Source organism: Epinephelus fuscoguttatus, linkage group LG19, assembly GCF_011397635.1.
Source record: "Epinephelus fuscoguttatus linkage group LG19, E.fuscoguttatus.final_Chr_v1".
NCBI lineage: Eukaryota > Metazoa > Chordata > Actinopteri > Perciformes > Serranidae > Epinephelus > Epinephelus fuscoguttatus.
Genome location: NC_064770.1, coordinates 40720800 through 40738813, shown reverse-complemented (window position 1 = coordinate 40738813; position 18014 = coordinate 40720800). Strand labels below are relative to the sequence as shown.

At 42.9% G+C, this 18014-nt stretch overlaps 1 protein-coding gene across 3 annotated transcripts; it reads left to right on the top strand.

The window, feature by feature from the left end:
- The first annotated feature begins 1523 nt into the window (after positions 1–1523).
- On the top strand, positions 1524–17640 carry LOC125879414 (serine/threonine-protein kinase WNK4-like). 3 transcript variants are annotated; one of them, XM_049561284.1, is made up of 23 exons: positions 1524–1662; positions 2312–2805; positions 6528–6700; positions 6873–7093; positions 7184–7341; positions 7420–7508; positions 8163–8382; positions 8471–8707; positions 9404–9572; positions 9703–9887; positions 10816–10889; positions 11131–11266; positions 11434–11550; positions 11859–12014; positions 12217–12253; positions 13746–13856; positions 14164–14726; positions 14928–14976; positions 15053–15136; positions 15297–15732; positions 15810–16015; positions 16109–16204; positions 16916–17640. In XM_049561284.1, exons 2-23 carry the CDS (start codon positions 2431–2433, stop codon positions 16939–16941), a joined length of 3918 nt encoding a protein of 1305 aa, XP_049417241.1. In that variant the 5' UTR covers positions 1524–1662; positions 2312–2430; the 3' UTR covers positions 16942–17640. The 3 variants fall into 3 exon arrangements, with proteins under 3 accessions (XP_049417241.1, XP_049417240.1, XP_049417242.1); XM_049561283.1 differs by having other exon boundaries at positions 12199–12253; XM_049561285.1 differs by lacking the exon at positions 1524–1662 and adding an exon at positions 5464–5631 and having other exon boundaries at positions 2672–2805; positions 12199–12253.
- Positions 17641–18014: the final 374 nt, after the last annotated feature.

Genomic DNA, 18014 nt, shown 5'->3' with positions numbered 1-18014 from the left:
GAAATCTATAGTTAAACTCTTCATCACTGTTATTTAAAATCATGAAGAGCTGTCTCCTGTGAGACACAACGTACTTTAACAGCGGCGATTTGCAGCCAGATGACATTTTTCTAATCAGTGAAACAACCTTACCGTGACGTGATAATTCTTTACATAGAAAATCGTCACTGATGAACGGGGGGACATTTGATAAAACGATTTTAGTCGCCGGTTGTGTCAGTGGAAGCACTGTCACAAACATCCCGTTCACTGTGATGCCGGTTTCCACAAGTGTGTTTGCCTGCTCTATTGTCTCCACAAATAAGACCACGGCACTGTTCATACGGGCCGCCGATTTCACAGACCCGTGCCCAATTACCTCCCCCACGGCTAAAGCGACCTCCTCTACACTACACCGAGCACCGCCACCAACCTTCACCCCGTGCTTCCTGGTGAGCCTGGTGAAGCCATCACGGCTCGCCATGGCACCTGAGACGCTGACCGTCCAGACAAAGATCTGGCCGGTACACGCGCACAATCAACAACAAAAAAGAACTATTTAACCCTACGAACACTAAATAACTGTATTAAACAATTCATACACAAAAACTAAAGGTATAATGATATAGAAAAAAACGCTAATGAACACGCTCTGCTCTTCCTTCTCACTCCTCTCAGAAGAAGAAGAAGAAGAAGAAGAAGAAGAAGAAGCAGCAGCAGCAGAAGAAGAAAAAGGGAGCGTCACAGACTGAAGGATCAGAAACACGTGACTCTGCTGAAGATTAAATTATTCAGACTGATTATTAATACATGAAAATAAATAGATTTTTACATGAATAAAGATAAACTATCAAACTGAAATAAATATGATTAGTTTGATTAGATGTTTAAATAATAAGAAATTCAGAAGAAAAGTAAAGAAGAAAAGAGTTGATGATATATTCAGACAGCAGCGCCCCCTGCTGGACGGAAACAGCATTTCAATACAAAGTCATTAAAAGATAAGTTAAATAATAATAAATTATAAATGTTCAAAAATAATTTAAAAAAGATCCAACGTAACACAACTTTATCAGATAGCTATTCGAAATGACGTCATATAATTAATAATAAATCAACTGTTTAAAAAATGTAAACAAACAGAATGAAGTAAAAAATTAAGAAAAAAGAAAAATAACACAAATCAATAAAGTGATAAAATACATAAACTGAAATAACTGATGTTTTGACAAAGAAGCAAAAAGATAAAAAGATTAAAGAGATGAGTGAGGTGTGAGAACAGAGGGAACACAAAGAGTTAATTAACCTCATGTTTAATTATCATTATATCATATGGTCAGTGGTGACGTCACTGGCACTGAATTAAGACTGAAAAGAAAGAAAACTGTTGGATTAAAAACTGCTGACGTAAGACAAGTGAACAAGAAGCTCAGTGTGACGTATATCCGGTGTTTTTATCAGGGCAGGTGAAAGGTGTCCGGTGGGCGGGGCTTGTTGCAGCTCGTGCCTTCTGCTCTGAGCTGATAGAGCTCGTGCTCTCACAGTGACGCTGCAGCACGAGCTCAGTGAGCAGAGATGAGCTCGCGGACAATGAAGAAGAGGAGGAAGAGTGAGGAGGAGGAGGATTATTGTTCTTCTTTGTTGGTGTGAAGATGTTCTGCTGCTGCTGCTGGAGCTTTACCGGTCTGTCACTGCTCACACACACACACACACACACACACACACACACACACACACACACACGCACACACACACTGAGTCCAAACTTTATCAGTCAGCTGCTGCTCACACACACTCTGAATATGTGGAATATAATTTACATTAATATTATTATTAGAGATTACTTCCTGTCATTAGTTTTCCTTTGTATGTGTGTGTGTGTGTGTGTGTGTGTGTGCAGCCCTCACACTGACAAATATTTTAAATAATAATTTAACACCAGGGCGTCGGTGGCTTAGTGGTTGAGTGGGCGCCCCATGTACAGCGGCCTGGGTTCGACTCCGGCCTGTGGCCCTTTGCTGTGTGTCGCTCCCTCTCTCTCTCTCCCCCTTTCACGCTTGTCCTCTGTCCTGTACATTAAAGGCTAAAAATGCCCCCAAAAATACCTTTAAAAATAACTGCTTATTAGTTATTTATTAGTTAGTTATTAATTGTATTTTAGTTATTTATTAGTGATTTATTGGTTATACTTTAGTTATGTTTTATTAGTTATGCAATTTGGTAGCTGTTTCAGATGAACGAGGAGCAGCTGTAGAAAATATGAACAAATTCAGATATATTTAAAATAACAATAACTTAACTTTAACTTTAATGTTTTTGTTTCCTGATCCAGTTTCATCGAACCATCTTCCTCTGAGGCTCCTCCCACTCCTCTGACATCACAGCGGGGAACTGGACACAGCGTCACCGAGGAGACGACCCACTGAGGAGGAGGAGGAGAGTGTGAGCAGGATGCTGCCATGGAGCGCTGACCAACAATTCAACAAAAGACCTGAAGAAGAAGAAGAAGAGGTGGAGGAACAGTCTATTCCTCCTCCTCCTCCTGTTACTATGACGATGACAGACCCCACCGACCAACCGCAGGCTGTGACTAACCCTCTGGCCAATCGGGACATCAGCTGGGACTCAGGGGAGGACATGGCAGTTGTGTTACCATGGCAACAGCAGGAGGAGGAGCGTGATGAAGAGGAGACGCAGGCGGTGGCCTCGTCACCCGACGGACGATTCCTCAAGTTCAACATTGAGATCGGACGAGGCTCCTTCAAGACGGTTTATAAGGGACTGGACACCGAGACCACGGTAGAGGTGGCCTGGTGCGAGCTGCAGGTAACACGCCTGTGCACACCTGCACACAACGATACACAACTACACACACCTGTTCACACCTGTCCACACCTGTGCACACCTGTGTATAAACATATAAACATACTGTATAAACGTATAAACGTATAAACGTATAGACATATAAACATACTGTATAAACATATAAACGTATAGACATATAAACATACTGTATAAACATATAAACGTATAGACATATAAACATACTGTATAAACATATAAACGTACAAACATACTGCATAAACATATAAACGTATAGACATATAAACATACTGTATAAACATATAAACGTATAGACATATAAACATACTGTATAAACATATAAACGTATAAACATACTGCATAAACATATAAACGTATAGACATATAAACATACTGTATAAACATATAAACGTATAAACGTATAGACATATAAACATACTGTATAAACATATAAACGTATAAACATACTGCATAAACATATAAACGTATAGACATATAAACATACTGTATAAACATATAAACGTATAAACATACTGCATAAACGTATAAACGTATAGACATATAAACATACTGTATAAACATATAAACGTATAGACATATAAACATACTGTATAAACATATAAACGTATAAACATACTGCATAAACGTATAAACGTATAGACATATAAACATACTGTATAAACATATAAACGTATAAACATACTGTATAAACATATAAACGTATAAACATACTGCATAAACATATAAACGTATAGACATATAAACATACTGTATAAACATATAAACGTATAAACGTATAAACATATAAACATACTGTATAAACATATAAACATATAAACGTATAGACATATAAACATACTGTATAAACATATAAACGTATAAACATACTGTATAAACATATAAACGTATAAACATACTGCATAAATGTATAAACGTATAGACATATAAACATACTGTATAAATGTATAAACATACTGTATAAACATATAAACATACTATATAAATGTATAAACATATAAACATACTGTATAAATGTATAAACATACTGTATAAACATATAAACGTATAGACATATAAACATACTGTATAAACATATAAACATATAAACATACTGTATAAACGTATAAACATACTGCATAAACATATAAACGTATAGACATATAAACATACTGTATAAACATATAAACGTATAAACGTAGAGACATATAAACATACTGTATAAACATATAAACGTATAGACATATAAACATACTGTATAAACATATAAACGTATAAACATACTGCATAAACGTATAAACGTATAGACATATAAACATACTGTATAAACATATAAACGTATAAACATACTGCATAAACATATAAACGTATAGACATATAAACATACTGTATAAACATATGAACGTATAAACATACTGCATAAACATATAAACGTATAGACATATAAACATACTGTATAAACATATAAACGTATAGACATATAAACATACTGTATAAACATATAAACGTATAAACGTAGAGACATATAAACATACTGTATAAACATATAAACGTATAAACATACTGCATAAATGTATAAACGTATAGACATATAAACATACTGTATAAATGTATAAACATACTGTATAAACATATAAACATACTATATAAATGTATAAACATATAAACATACTGTATAAATGTATAAACATACTATATAAATGTATAAACATATAAACATACTGTATAAATGTATAAACATACTGTATAAACATATAAACATACTATATAAATGTATAAACATATAAACATACTGTATAAACGTATAAACGTATAAACATACTGTATAAACATATAAACGTATAAACATACTGCATAAATGTATAAACGTATAGACATATAAACATACTGTATAAACATATAAACGTATAAACATACTGCATAAATGTATAAACGTATAGACATATAAACATACTGTATAAATGTATAAACATATAAACATACTGTATAAACATATAAACGTATAAACATACTGCATAAATGTATAAACGTATAGACATATAAACATACTGTATAAATGTATAAACATACTGTATAAACATATAAACATACTATATAAATGTATAAACATATAAACATATTATATAAATGTATAAACATATAAACATACTGTATAAACATATAAACGTATAAACATACTGCATAAATGTATAAACGTATAGACATATAAACATACTGTATAAATGTATAAACATACTGTATAAACATATAAACATACTATATAAATGTATAAACATATAAACATACTGTATAAATGTATAAACATATAAACATACTGTATAAATTGTATGTGGAAGTTTAATATCATAAACACTATGACACTGACCTCAGATCAGATACTGTGTGTTTGTATCACCTGTGTGCTCCATGTCATTCATTGGGGTGAGCCTGACCAAGCCCCGCCTACCAGATGCCCACTGGCGAACTCGGTGTCTGTAACGGGCTAGGTACTCTTTTCCGCAATGTGCCGTTACATACAAACCCTTCCACCACGTTAAGGTGGCGACTCTTAGAGGGGTGTCTGAGACGCACCCTATCAGAGGTGTTGTGGGCATGTCCAGCAGGTGTGAGGCCCCGGGGCCCCTGAGCTCACCAGCCAATAAGAATAGTTTCATTCACCGACAGGCTTCACTGTGCTGACACTGATTCAACACGCTGAGTCGGCGGAAAAAAGGCCAACTAGTGCCAACGGGGCGGGGCACCACCGGCAGACCGTCAGAGCCTGAAGGCGTCACTCCCAGCAGAGCTGCTCTTACTGGTTCCTCTCTGGGTGTTACTGGACAGGAAGTTACTGTGAGCTCATGTGTCTGATGTGATGTCACTGAACCTGTCTGCTATTGGCCGCCTGTTGTGATGTCATCACATCAGACTAACCTCATGTTTCACAAAACAAGAATCTGAAAGAGGCCATGACGATGGTGTGTGTGTGTGTGTGTGTGTGTGTGTGTGTGTGTGTGTGAGAGAGAGAGAGAGAGAGATAAAGTGTGAACAGTGACTCAGCAGTTTGTTGTGTCGTACACACTGTCTGATATCTGATTGGACAGACAGCTGCTGGTTGAAGGTGATAACAGCTCTCTCACACACACACACACACACACACAGAGTTAATGAGGTCAAAGTTCAGCTCTCTGTGACTTCCTGTTGTGGGTCGGCGTCCCTCTGAAAAGTCACAACATGACGAAGAAACAAATTTGATATGATGATATGATTAATATTTTCATTTTGCTTGTTTATGTTAATATTTTATTTTATTTCTTTTTTTAAACTTTATTTTATTTGACTTTATTAATCTCTTTTTATTTAACTTCATGTTTATTTTATTTTCGTATTTAATTTTTATTTTGCTGTGTTGAATTCCTTTAATTTTATTTGTGTGTTAAATTATAATTTCATGATGATGTTTAATGACATCATCGACCTTTAGAAACTAAAAACAAACATCAGAATCTCCAGCAGCTGATTGGTCATAAACAAACAAACAAACAAACAACAGTGTGTGTGTGTGTGTGTGTGTGCTGCTGATTTCCCATGATGCTCAGCAGTAATGTGAGACGTTTGAGTGTTACCTTGTCAGCAGATCTTCAGCTGTGTGTCTCAGGGTTCTGTGCCCTTCGTGTTGACTCTCAGGTGTTTCATGTATTCATCAGTTCAGGTTCAACAAACCAATCGATGTGTTCACTGATCCTCAGACTCATCGTCTGACCAAGTCGGAGCGTCAGAGGTTCACTGAGGAGGTGGAGATGTTGAAGGCTCTGCAGCATCCCAACATCGTCCGATTCTTCGACTCCTGGAAGTGCACGCTGGGGGGACACAAATGCACCATCCTGGTGACGGAGCTCATGACGTCCGGGACGCTGAAGACGTGAGTCCGCCATCAAAGACACAACTGGCGCCATCAGAGTCCAATTTATCCCACAACATTTCAGTCCATGAACGTCTCACAACATTTTAGACCCTGAACACCCCATGTCCTCATCAGTCCCTGGAGGTCACCTGACCTGAGCAGGTGTGTATTTCCTCTGTGACCCCTTCAGGTACCTGCGCAGGTTCCGTGAGATGAAGCTGAAGCTGCTGCAGCGTTGGAGCTTCCAGATCCTGAAGGGACTGCAGTTCCTTCACTCACGCTGCCCCCCCATTCTGCACCGAGACCTCAAGTGTGACAACGTCTTCATCACCGGACCCACCGCCTCTGTCAAGATTGGAGACCTGGGCCTCGCCACGCTGAAGAAGGCCTCGTTCGCCAAGAGCGTCATCGGTAAGAACACAGCATGTACAGAGAGCCGGCAGGGTCAAATATGTTCCAGTTTTAACACAGTTAGTAAAGCAGCTGTTGTGATGCGTTCAGGGACCCCAGAGTTCATGGCTCCAGAGATGTACGAGGAGAAGTATGACGAGGCCGTGGACGTTTACGCCTTCGGTATGTGCATCCTGGAGATGGCGACGTCCGAGTATCCGTACTCCGAGTGTCAGAACGCCGCCCAGATCTACCGCAAAGTCACCAACGTAAGGCTCCGCCCACTGAGTGCTGTCTACCTCCTGTGTTTGGTCACATGACTGACTTTCTGTCTGTCCGTCTCTCAGGGAATCAAACCCGACAGTTTCTTCAAAGTCAAAGTTCCCGAGCTGAAGGAGATCATTGAAGGCTGCATTCGGACCAACAGCAGCGAGAGGTAATGGACCAATCGCAGCGCAGCATTCACACCTGTCTCACCTGCAGCTCAGGTGTCTCTCTGATTGGGCAGCTGTGGTGGACCCACTGATGATGCAGGATGACATCACCAAACTGTCCAATCAATGAGTTCATGTAAAGTTGTCACAAACTAAAAGACGACTGCAGCTCAGGTGTGACAGCGACCGATCAGCTGATCAGCGTGAAACAGCTCCACCTGCTGGACGCTCTGAAACACTGCAGTGACACAACATGAAGTCCAGTAACTGTCTCCATGGAAACAGTCAGTCATCAGATGATTCTGATCAGCAATTAGATTAAGTTATTGATTAGTTGTCCTGATAGTGAGTGTTGATGTCACTCAGCTGTTAGCTTTAGCAACATTAGCTCAGACTTTAGTTTTTACACTCTGTGGGTTTAAATTCAATAAACAGGAAACAAACAGCGCAGCTTTAGTGTTTGTGAGTTATCAAAGAAATAAAATGTCTTTTTGTTTTTCCTGATCCAAACGAGAGACACAATAACTGAAACATTTTACAGATTTATTTTGTGTCCCCAGTGTGTCTGTAACCCTGGCATCAGGCCGGTGGACTCTGGTTTGACGCTCAGCTCCAGTTTCTGATCGTCTTTGTGTCTCCTTCGTTTCCTGCGGCAGGTTCACAGTTCAGGACCTGCTGGATCTGCGGTTCTTCCAGGAGGAGCTCGGTGTCCGTGTGGAGCTGGCGGAGGAAGACGACGGCTTGAAGTCGGGGGTGACGCTGTGGCTCAGGATGGACCACAACAAGAAGCTCCACGGGAAATACAAAGACAACAATGCCATCGAGTTCCTGTTCGAGCTCTACAAAGACGTCCCGGAGGAGGTCGCTCAGGAGATGGTACCTGCAGCGCCGCCCTGATGACATCACCTGGCAGGCGGACAGATGAAGGTAGTCTCACCTGTGTCTCTGTGTGTCCGTCCCTCAGGTGGTGCTGGGGTTCCTGTGTGAGGCCGACTATATGGTGGTCGCAAAGGCAATAAGACATTGCGTCACGGCCATCAAGCGTCAGCGGGAGAAACGGCGCCGCCTGCTGGAGGAAGCTCAGAGGAAGGAAGGTGTCATGGAAGAGGAGTCTGACCCCGCCCCCCAGCCACCTGAACCACCCAATCAGAGACCAGCAGCCGCCACGAGCTCGTCCACTGCCGGGAGGGTGGCCAATCAGGTAAAGGTGTTTCCATAGAAACAGGGCAGGACGGTGACGCAGAGTTTAATCTGACAGGCAAACAGCCGCACGTGTCAGGTCTGTCCTGAAGGTGGCGCTGGAGCAAAGATCATGGCGTCATTAAAGAGATGAGAGAGCAGGACGGAGGTCGTTATCTGAGGTTATGTTTTATAAACGTATATTTTCTTGACGTTTTTGTCTCTCGTCCACACTAACAGATTTTTAAAAACGTCGTCTGAGGTGCAGAAGCTTCAAAACTCCCGTCGCTGTTCATTTGTTCATTTAAAACAGAGATGATGACATCATCTACAATTTGAGGGCGGAGCTGTAGAGGAGCTGGGAGGTGCCAGGGTTGGATCTGACTCAGCAGACAGCCTGTCACTCAAAGAGGCCCCGCCCCCATCAATGATGTGACTTTAAGCCTCAATAAAATGTAAACAGCTGAGTTGTATAAAAATGATCTCCAGAGACCAGACAGGCTGCAAACATGTTGATTTCTACATGTGAATATGGACATGGACGTTAGAGGAACTGCAGGTTCTGGAATCATGTTTCAGCCTCAAACATTCTCGCTCAGACGCGACCGTCCTCCACCACGCTGGTTAAAGTTGGTACAGAGTAGGAACACGAGTCGATGGATGTTATCGAGGAGAACTCAGATTACAACAAATGAACTAATTCTGTTTAAACTCACAGCAGGACTCTTCAGCACCCACCCCCGCCTGGATACAAGCCCCGCCCTCTGCAACAGTGACATCATCAAGTAGCAGCCCAGTGGATTCTGGGATCGGCAGCATCTCCAGCAGGACGGAGGGGGACGGAGACGAGGAGATGGCCAGAAACACCTTGCACTCCTCCGCTACATGTCAGGATATTATCATGATTAATATATTATTTATCTGTAATTAACTTTGTTAATATTTGTTATTTATATGATTTATTATTTTATTTTATTCCAATAAGCAGTTGTGTGTTCCTGACTCTTTCTCTGGCAGCCGACTGTGACATGGAGACCTCCCTCAGCTCCTCAGCCGTCCTGCAGAAAGTTGAAGCCACGCCCCCTCCGGTCACTCACTACTCCCCCCTCCCTTCAGTCCCCGCCCCGGCTCTGGGAACACCTCGCCATGTGACCCGGACTCCATCCAAAGCTCCGCCCCTCCCTGTGCTGCGTTTCCCCAAGGTGAGCAGGCACTTCCTGTGAGACAGAGGAAGTAGCAGTGAGCTAGTTAGTCCCGACTGAAGTCTGCTGCTGAATTCAGCTTCATGTTTCACTCAGAACAGTTTTTAATAAATCACAAGTTACACAAATGTGTAAACTGCGTGGTTAACGCAGACGAGCGAAGGATCAGCTGGAAACATCACATTTATTCACTTTACATGGAGCTACAGTTAATACTGAGTTATGTCTTGGTGTCAGAAATCAGCTTTAGAAGGAGCAGATGTTTCCTTCAGCTGCTCGGGACATGTTAAAGTTCATGATATTTTAATGGAGCAAGGCGAGCTAATTTTTAGCATGCTAACTGTTAGCGTGCTAACTGTTAGCGTTGCTTTGAGATGGCGGTCAGAGATGGCAGAGATTTGATCACATGATCCTGTTTGAGCTTTAACAGGTGGTGTGTTCCACCTTTTATTTCCCTCTTGGAAAGAAGAATAGAGTACTGTAAACAACTGTAAACAAACTGATACCGTTGGAAATCGCCGGTTTTGGTTCAACGCCAGAAGTCATACACCTAATTTGCGCAAGGCATCATGGGAGCAGGTATAAGGTGGATAGAAACCATAAATGTCACTCAGTACTTCTGCTCTTGTCCCGTTATGATCTGTTAACACAGATGTCACTTTTAAAATCATCTCAACACAAACACGTTTTCTCTGTTGTGAATATCAATAATCTGATTTGTAGTTATTGATAACATGAATGTGATCAGCATCAGGTGTTTCAGGTTCAGGTGTTTTATGTTTGAAGCTGCAGTCAGTGATGAAGCTCTGTCGCCCCCTGCAGGAGCACATGAGGTACTGACACGAGAGCTCTGTGAGACGTCTCACTGAGCGTCTCTATGACGCTCATCATGAGCATCATGAATCTCACTGTTTGTGTTTGTCTCCAGAGCATCGCTGTGTCCAAGGCTGCTGAGAGACAGTCGTCTGGATCAGTCAGCGGCTTCACCTCACCTGTTGACAGGTAACACAAACACACCTTCATTTTTAGACCTCAGAGGATGTTTATTAACCTGAATCTACGGAGCTACTGCACACATGTCCACTTTATTAAAATGTCCTCTGTCTCAAGGTAGGTCCTCCTAGACAGTGAGTCCTCACAGAGACAGTACACGACGTGTTCACTGAACACCAGGAACCAGCTTTGCTCGTGTTCACATTTAAATGTCTCACCGTCTTCTGTCTCTTCACTTCCTGTCGTGTAGCTGTGCCTCCGATGTGACCTCAGGTCTGAGTGACTGCAATGAAGGCCAATCAGACAAAAGTAACCAGGAAGCCGCCAGACGAGCGGTTACGAAGCAATTCAGGCGGAGATCGAGGGGACGTCTGAGAATCACAGGGGTGATGTCATCATTAGATTACAGATGTGTATCATGTAAATAATATATAACACACGGTGTGATGCGTTCAGGTGGAAAACTAGGGCACGTCGAAGGATCACAGGGATGATGTCATCATTAGATTCATGTATATATAACGTGCTGTGTGTAACACTGTGGTGCGTTCAGGTGTCAGACAAAGTGGACCGGGTGGTGGAGTGTCAGCTGCAGACTCATGACAGTAAGATGGTGACGTTCAAGTTTGACCTGGACGGAGACAATCCAGAGGACATCGCCTCTGTGATGGTGAGCGCCAACAGCCAATAGGATCTGTGAACAGATCGACAGTCTGTCTGTGTGTGAACGTGTCATCGGTGAATATCAGACGACCTTCACAAATACAAAAAAACATTTGGAAACTCACAAAACTATTTTGCAGATATAACACAGAGCTGCAAACACACACACGTTACACAAATAAAATATCTGTGAATACATTTAATTATTTTACAGCTAAATTAATGAAACAAAGGAGAAACTGACTGATCACAGATCATCATGTTGGATCAGCGTCAGTGTGATGCAGCTGTGTGTTGTTTCCTGTCTGAACTCAGCTACACAGAGACTTCATCACGCCTTTGGAACGAGAAGGATTCATCCTCCGCATGTATGACATCATCAACAAGGTGGAGTCTATGATGCACCAACAGCAGCCAGCTGACAGCGACAGGTTATCTCACGTGAACGCCTCCACGCTGCCCAGCTCTGCTGTAAGTGTGTGTGTGTGTGTGTGTGTGTGTGTGAACACTAAATCATCCCAGTTTGTTCAACACGATGTCTTCAGCTGTCTTTTGTCCTGAGAAATAAAACAGAGACATAAGAGACTTTTCAGATAAGATTTAAATTACAAATTATTTTTGTTTGACTGATTTTTGTTTCATCGTTTTTCTTCAGCCGAACCTGCCGGCGCAGGGCCTCACCAGAAATCTGTCCTCGTCTTCACTTCCTGGTAAGAAACTCAATCAATCAATCAATCAATCAATTTTATTTATAAAGCCCAATATCACAAATCACAATTTGCCTCACAGGGCTTTACAGCATACGACATCCCTCTGTCCTTATGACCCTCACAGCTGATCAGGAAAAACTCCCCAAAAAACCTTTTAACGGGGAAAAAACAGTAGAAACCTCAGGAAGAGCAACTGAGGAGGGATCCCTCTTCCAGGACGGACAGACGTGCAATAGATGTCGTACAGAACAGATCAACATGATAAATTAACAGTAATCCATATGACACAATGAGACAGAGAGAGAGAGAGAGAGAGAGAGAGAGATATGCAGGTAATGACAGTAGCTTACAACAACATTAATGAAAGTAATAATATTATAGTTATAGTTCTGGCTACTGCGGTACAATATGTTGAAAGTATGTATTAATATCTGGCAGTATACATGTGTGACAATAATCATATGTGTATAATAACAGAAGTGACTAATGACTAATGATGGCAGCAGCAGCAGGAGGCATCTGGCAGGACCACGGCAGCAGCACAACCACACACGTCACGCTGTCCAGGCACCGCTGTGATATGAGTTAATCTGAGAGACAGTGGAGCACAAAGGCTCCGGAGAAGAAGCCGAGTTAGTGACATCCAGAATGGCCGAGTTAGCTAGATGCAGTAATAGAATACGAGAGAGAGAGAGAGAGAGAGAGAGAGAGAGAGAAGGAGAGAAGGAGAGAAGGAGAGAAGGTGCCCGGTGTATTATAGAGGGGTCCTCCGGCAGACTAGGCCTAAGTCAGCCTAACTAGGGGCTGGTACAGGGCAAGCCTGAGCCAGCCCTAACTATAAGCTTTATCAAAGAGGAAAGTCTTAAGTCTAGTCTTAAATGTGGAGACGGTGTCTGCCTCCCGGACCGTAACAGGAAGATGATTCCACAGGAGAGGAGCCTGATAGCTGAAGGCTCTGGCTCCTGATCTACTTTTGGAGACATGAACCAAAAACGCAAGCTAGTTAAGGTCGAAGGTAAAGAAGGTAAATGAAGTTCAGTTCATGATCAGATACAAAAACAATTTTACATATATCTTTCATAAAACTCTGATACAGAGCTAATTAGACAGATTTCAGCTGTAACTGAATTTTGATTCAGATTCAACAGGATCCGATATTTGTACCTGTTTGTGAGTTAAAGTGAATTATTTTTAGTGTCTAGATTAAAAAGGAAACATGAAGAATGCAAAACTCCACATATGTTTTATGACACGTCATCGAAACTTTTTGGATAAGGACAAATTATTCTCCAAAATGCTGCTGAGAGTTGATCAGCTGAGCTCCTGAGTCACCGTCACCTCTCTGAGTTTAGTATTTTCACTAAGACTCATAATAACTTCACCTGGGAGGAGTGTGGAGCTCTGGGAGTAGCATTAGCTTCTAACACCACTGACTGTTGTTTTCTGATACATCATGAGGTCTTTACACATGTAAGACATGTTGTCCGATCAGACATTGCAGATGCTGACCCCTCACCCTTGAAGGGCGGAGACTTTTACATTGACCCTGAGGCCACGCCGTCTGTCAGACCCCTGAGGTCACAGTCTTTCCACACCTCCTCAGGTACGTGAACACTTAATCTTTTCCGTCACAACAGCCGCACATCGTCTACTTTTTAACTTTATACAGTCATTTTCAAAAATGTTAGGTCGCAATTTTTTAGAAATTAAAGGAGGAGTCCACCACTGAGGTAAATCCTCTTGTTCTCCATCTTCAATAATTTCTGGAGTCCCTCAGGGAAACGTCCTGGGGCCCCTGTTGTTTCCAATAAACCTTATAGAAAGTTAAAATAACACTTTAACATGTAATTTTTTTTTATGTCCTGACATAAAAACCCATTATTGATCATCTTACCCCCCCGTCTCTCCAGCTTCCTCCCATCAGCCCCTCCCCTACCCCCACCATTACCCCCACCCAGAGTCCACCCCTTCTCCCCCCTCCCACTTCCCCCTTCCTCCTCAGTATAACCTCCCATCTCCCTCTCACTCCCCCTACTTCCCCACCCATAACTCCTCCACCGACCTCCACCAAGTCCACAGTAACCCCTCCCTCTTCATCCCCTCCTCCTCTTCCTCAGCTCCCCCTCCTCCTCCTCCTCCTCCTCCTCCTCCTCCTCCTCCTCTCCCTCCTCACTGGCCCCCACCTGACCAGCCTCTCTTCTCTCTGGCAAATGTGCTCTCTCTGGCTATGAGTGTGGCCCAGTCCTTCATGCCCCCACCTGGGACCCCCAACCAGGGCTTTCACCCCCAGCCCCTGACTCCCCCCATGTCTCCATCCCTGGGCCCTAAGCTCCATCCTCCAAGCAACGCCTCCTTCTCTGCTCCTTTCCCCCTTCAGATGGCCTACAGCACCACCACCTCTCAGACAGGCTCCGCCCCCAGCAGCCAGCAGGTGGCGCTGCTGAACCATATTTCTAACACACCTCAAGGACAGGTGAGCTTCTGTTAAAGCATGACACAGGCTTACCTGTGTACTCATGGTGTGTTCATGAGCTCCTCATGAAAAGTCCGAGTCCTCTCCTGCTCTACAGGAACGAGATAAATGTCCTGGTTACAGGAACCTGGTTTCTGTAGTCGGGGTAGGGTTAGGGTTAGAGACAGTTCATTCATTCGTTCATTCATTCATTCATTTCAGCCTCTCAGTACTGTTCAGCCAAAGGTCGGCTCAGCTCCGCCCCTGCATGGTGAGTCCCTGCTGACATCACAAAGCGACATCGCACCAGCAGGAACAGACTCACTGATCGTTTATCTGGTTCACAGGTTCAGAGACTGTTTCTGCTCCTAGTCTTGTCCAGGTGTCCTCCAGCGTCTCATCGTCCCCCAGTCTGTCACCCATACAGGAGGGTAAGACGTACTCGTCTGTCAGTGATTCAGTTTGTTCTTTATTTAAAAAACAGACTCACACAGTGGATGAACGTCTCAATGCTGAACAGGAAACAGTTAAAGTGTTTCCTGTGGCGCCGCCCTCAGGACAGACTGATGTTCTTCTGTTTCTCTGTTTCAGTAAAGACACCTTCACTCTTCACCGTTGGTCGTTTCCAGGTGACGGCCTCTAAAGACATCCCTGCCGTCCGTAATCAGGAGCCCCGCCCCCTAAACCAGGCCACACCGACGGCCCACTCCCCGCCTCCCTCCAGGGCGAACACATCAGAGAGCTCAGAGAGCAGCACATCGGAGGAGAGCGAATCACAGAGCAGCATCGGCACAGTGATCGTCTCCTCACCTGGTCATTTTCATGGTTACCATGACAATCTTGGAGGACAGGACGAAGAGGAGGACACGAAGAGGTGGGGCAGTCGGAGGCAGAGCCTCAGCCTGTGTGAGGGATCTGCCGGCAGCCTCAGCCAGTTGTGGAGCCGCTCGGCACCCCACGTCAGCTCCGATGAATCAGAGAGTGAGAATGAGGAAATGTGGGAGGAGCTGCAGAAGCTCCGTGAAAGGTGATGAAAACAGAATTGATCGTCTCACACATGAAAACAGACGAAATGAAACACTAATCTCACGTTTCAAACCGCAGACACCTGGTGGAGGTGCAGAACCTGCAGGCCAATCAGAAGGCAGAGATCGAGCAGCTGTACCTGAGGATGGGTAAAGTCCCGCCCCCTGGTATCGTTCCCCCGGCCGCTATGTTGAACCCCCGCCAACGCCGCCTCTCCAAGACCAGCAACTACCCTCCTTCTCGCAAAAGCAGCCTGCAGAGGCTGGACGTGCTGCCCCCTGCAGGTGTGGATGAACCGCTGCAGCCTGACACAGAGAAACAATACTGACGTCAGAAACGATGACGATATGAGAAAATAACTTGTGTTTGTTGTTCAGGCATCATGAGGAAGAGCTCGATCAGCGGCAGCAGCAGCGGATCTCAGGAGAGAGCAGGGAGAGGCGTGACCTTTGCCCCCGAAACACAGCTGCACCGTGAGCTCATAATGTCGACATTATACATCAAGACTCTTATCTGTTTAATGGAAGATTATTTTAGCTTTAGCCTCAGTCTGTTAGCATGACATCATGACCTGGGACCCGTTAGCTTTAGCCTCAGTCTGTTAGCATGTTATCATGACCTGAGACCAGTTAGCTTTAGCTTCAGTCTGTTAGCATGACATCATGACCCGGGACCTGTTAGCTTTAGCCTCAGTCTGTTAGCATGACATCATGACCTGAGACCTGTTGGCTTTGACCTCAGTCTGTTAGCATGATATCATGACCTGAGACCTGTTAGCTTTAGCCTCAGTCTGTTAGCATGACATCATGACCCGGGACCTGTTAGCTTTAGCCTCAGTCTGTTAGCATGACATCATGACCCGGGACCTGTTAGCTTTAGCTTCAGTCTGTTAGCATGACATCATGATCTGGGACCTGTTAGCTTTAGCCTCAGTCTGTTAGCATGACATCATGACCTGGGACCTGTTAGCTTTAGCCTCAGTATGTTAGCATGACATCATGACCTGGGACCTGTTAGCTTTAGCCTCAGTGTGTTAGCATGACATCATGACCCGGGACCTGTTAGCTTTAGCCTCAGTGTGTTAGCATGGCATCATGACCCGGGACCTGTTAGCTTTAGCTTCAGTCTGTTAGCGCCATGACCCTGATTAACCTGGTGATTAACCTTTGACCTTTCCCTTCCAGTGAGAGACGAGCTGTCGACTGACTGAGGACATGAAGATGAGACCTGCTGATGAAGAGGAGGAGAGAGGAAGATGATGTCACAGATTAAACTCTGACATTTTGTAATATTTAGACTTTAGATTTGTTCTGTCTGTTTTTGTTTTATAATTTAATTTTAACTGGAACAAACTTTTTCAGCACTTTAGGAAACAAACTGAGCCTTAACGAGTCTCGTGTGAGAGCAGCTTCTTATTGTTCTCTAACGAGCTGCTGCAGATTGAACGCGTCAGAAATGATCTTCTCAGAAAGTATTTTAAAGACGAGGAGACAACAATCAGCTGCACTTTGACAGTTTCTTCTCCACATATCGATTATTTAAAGTCACTTTATGTATCATTTATTATCAGTATGAAACACTGAGTAATAACAGAGTGTGATGTCATCATAGGCAGATATAAATATATTTTAAATGTTTATTAATGTTCAGTGTTTGTTGGAACTGTTTCTGTGAAGAAACATTTTATAACAGCTGTGTTTGAATTATCATTAATAATCATTCATTCTCTGTCTGGATGTTTCCTGAAATCACTGTGTGCCTTATTTAAAGAATAATTATTGTAAAATAAGAGTGTGACGCTTTGAAACAGGAAGTGTTTCATGTTCAGTTTATGAAGTTTGAATTGTTCACAAATACTCAGCCTGATATTTAAAATCTTTTTGCAGTAAAGTTTTGTGACTTTAAAACAGACCAGTAGTCTTTTGTTAATGAAGCCGTGTTAATGTCTAAATACTACAGTACCCATGAGCCTCAGCTGCTGCAGCCACAGAGAAGACTCCTTCATAAGAGCGATGCAGAATCATCAACATGCAGTTGTTGACAACACCGGTCACCATGGTAACTGAATTCACCCTCACTGAGCTGATTTAAGCTGCAGACTGTTTCCACTTTTCTCAGCAGCGTTGTTTTTATCTTCAACGCAACAGGAGCTCTTTGATTGGATAGTTACTGCCCAAATGCACACTGGGAGTTGTAGTTAGCAGTTAGTGAAAAATTTTTATGTCCGCAAAATTTTTGTACTTTTAACTTTTTAATCATAGAACCAGATATTTTCGATTACAG

What these genes read in the sequence shown, in the direction of transcription:
- LOC125879414 (XM_049561283.1), top strand. Translation starts at nt 2,431, where the DNA reads ATGCTGCCATGGAGCGCTGACCAACAATTCAACAAAAGACCTGAAGAA. An exon ending in CTAACACACCTCAAGGACAG is followed by an intron (nt 14,727 to 14,927) that starts GTGAGCTTCTGT and finishes CATTCATTTCAG; the next exon opens with CCTCTCAGTACTGTTCAGCC. An exon ending in TCTGTCACCCATACAGGAGG is followed by an intron (nt 15,137 to 15,296) that starts GTAAGACGTACT and finishes TCTCTGTTTCAG; the next exon opens with TAAAGACACCTTCACTCTTC.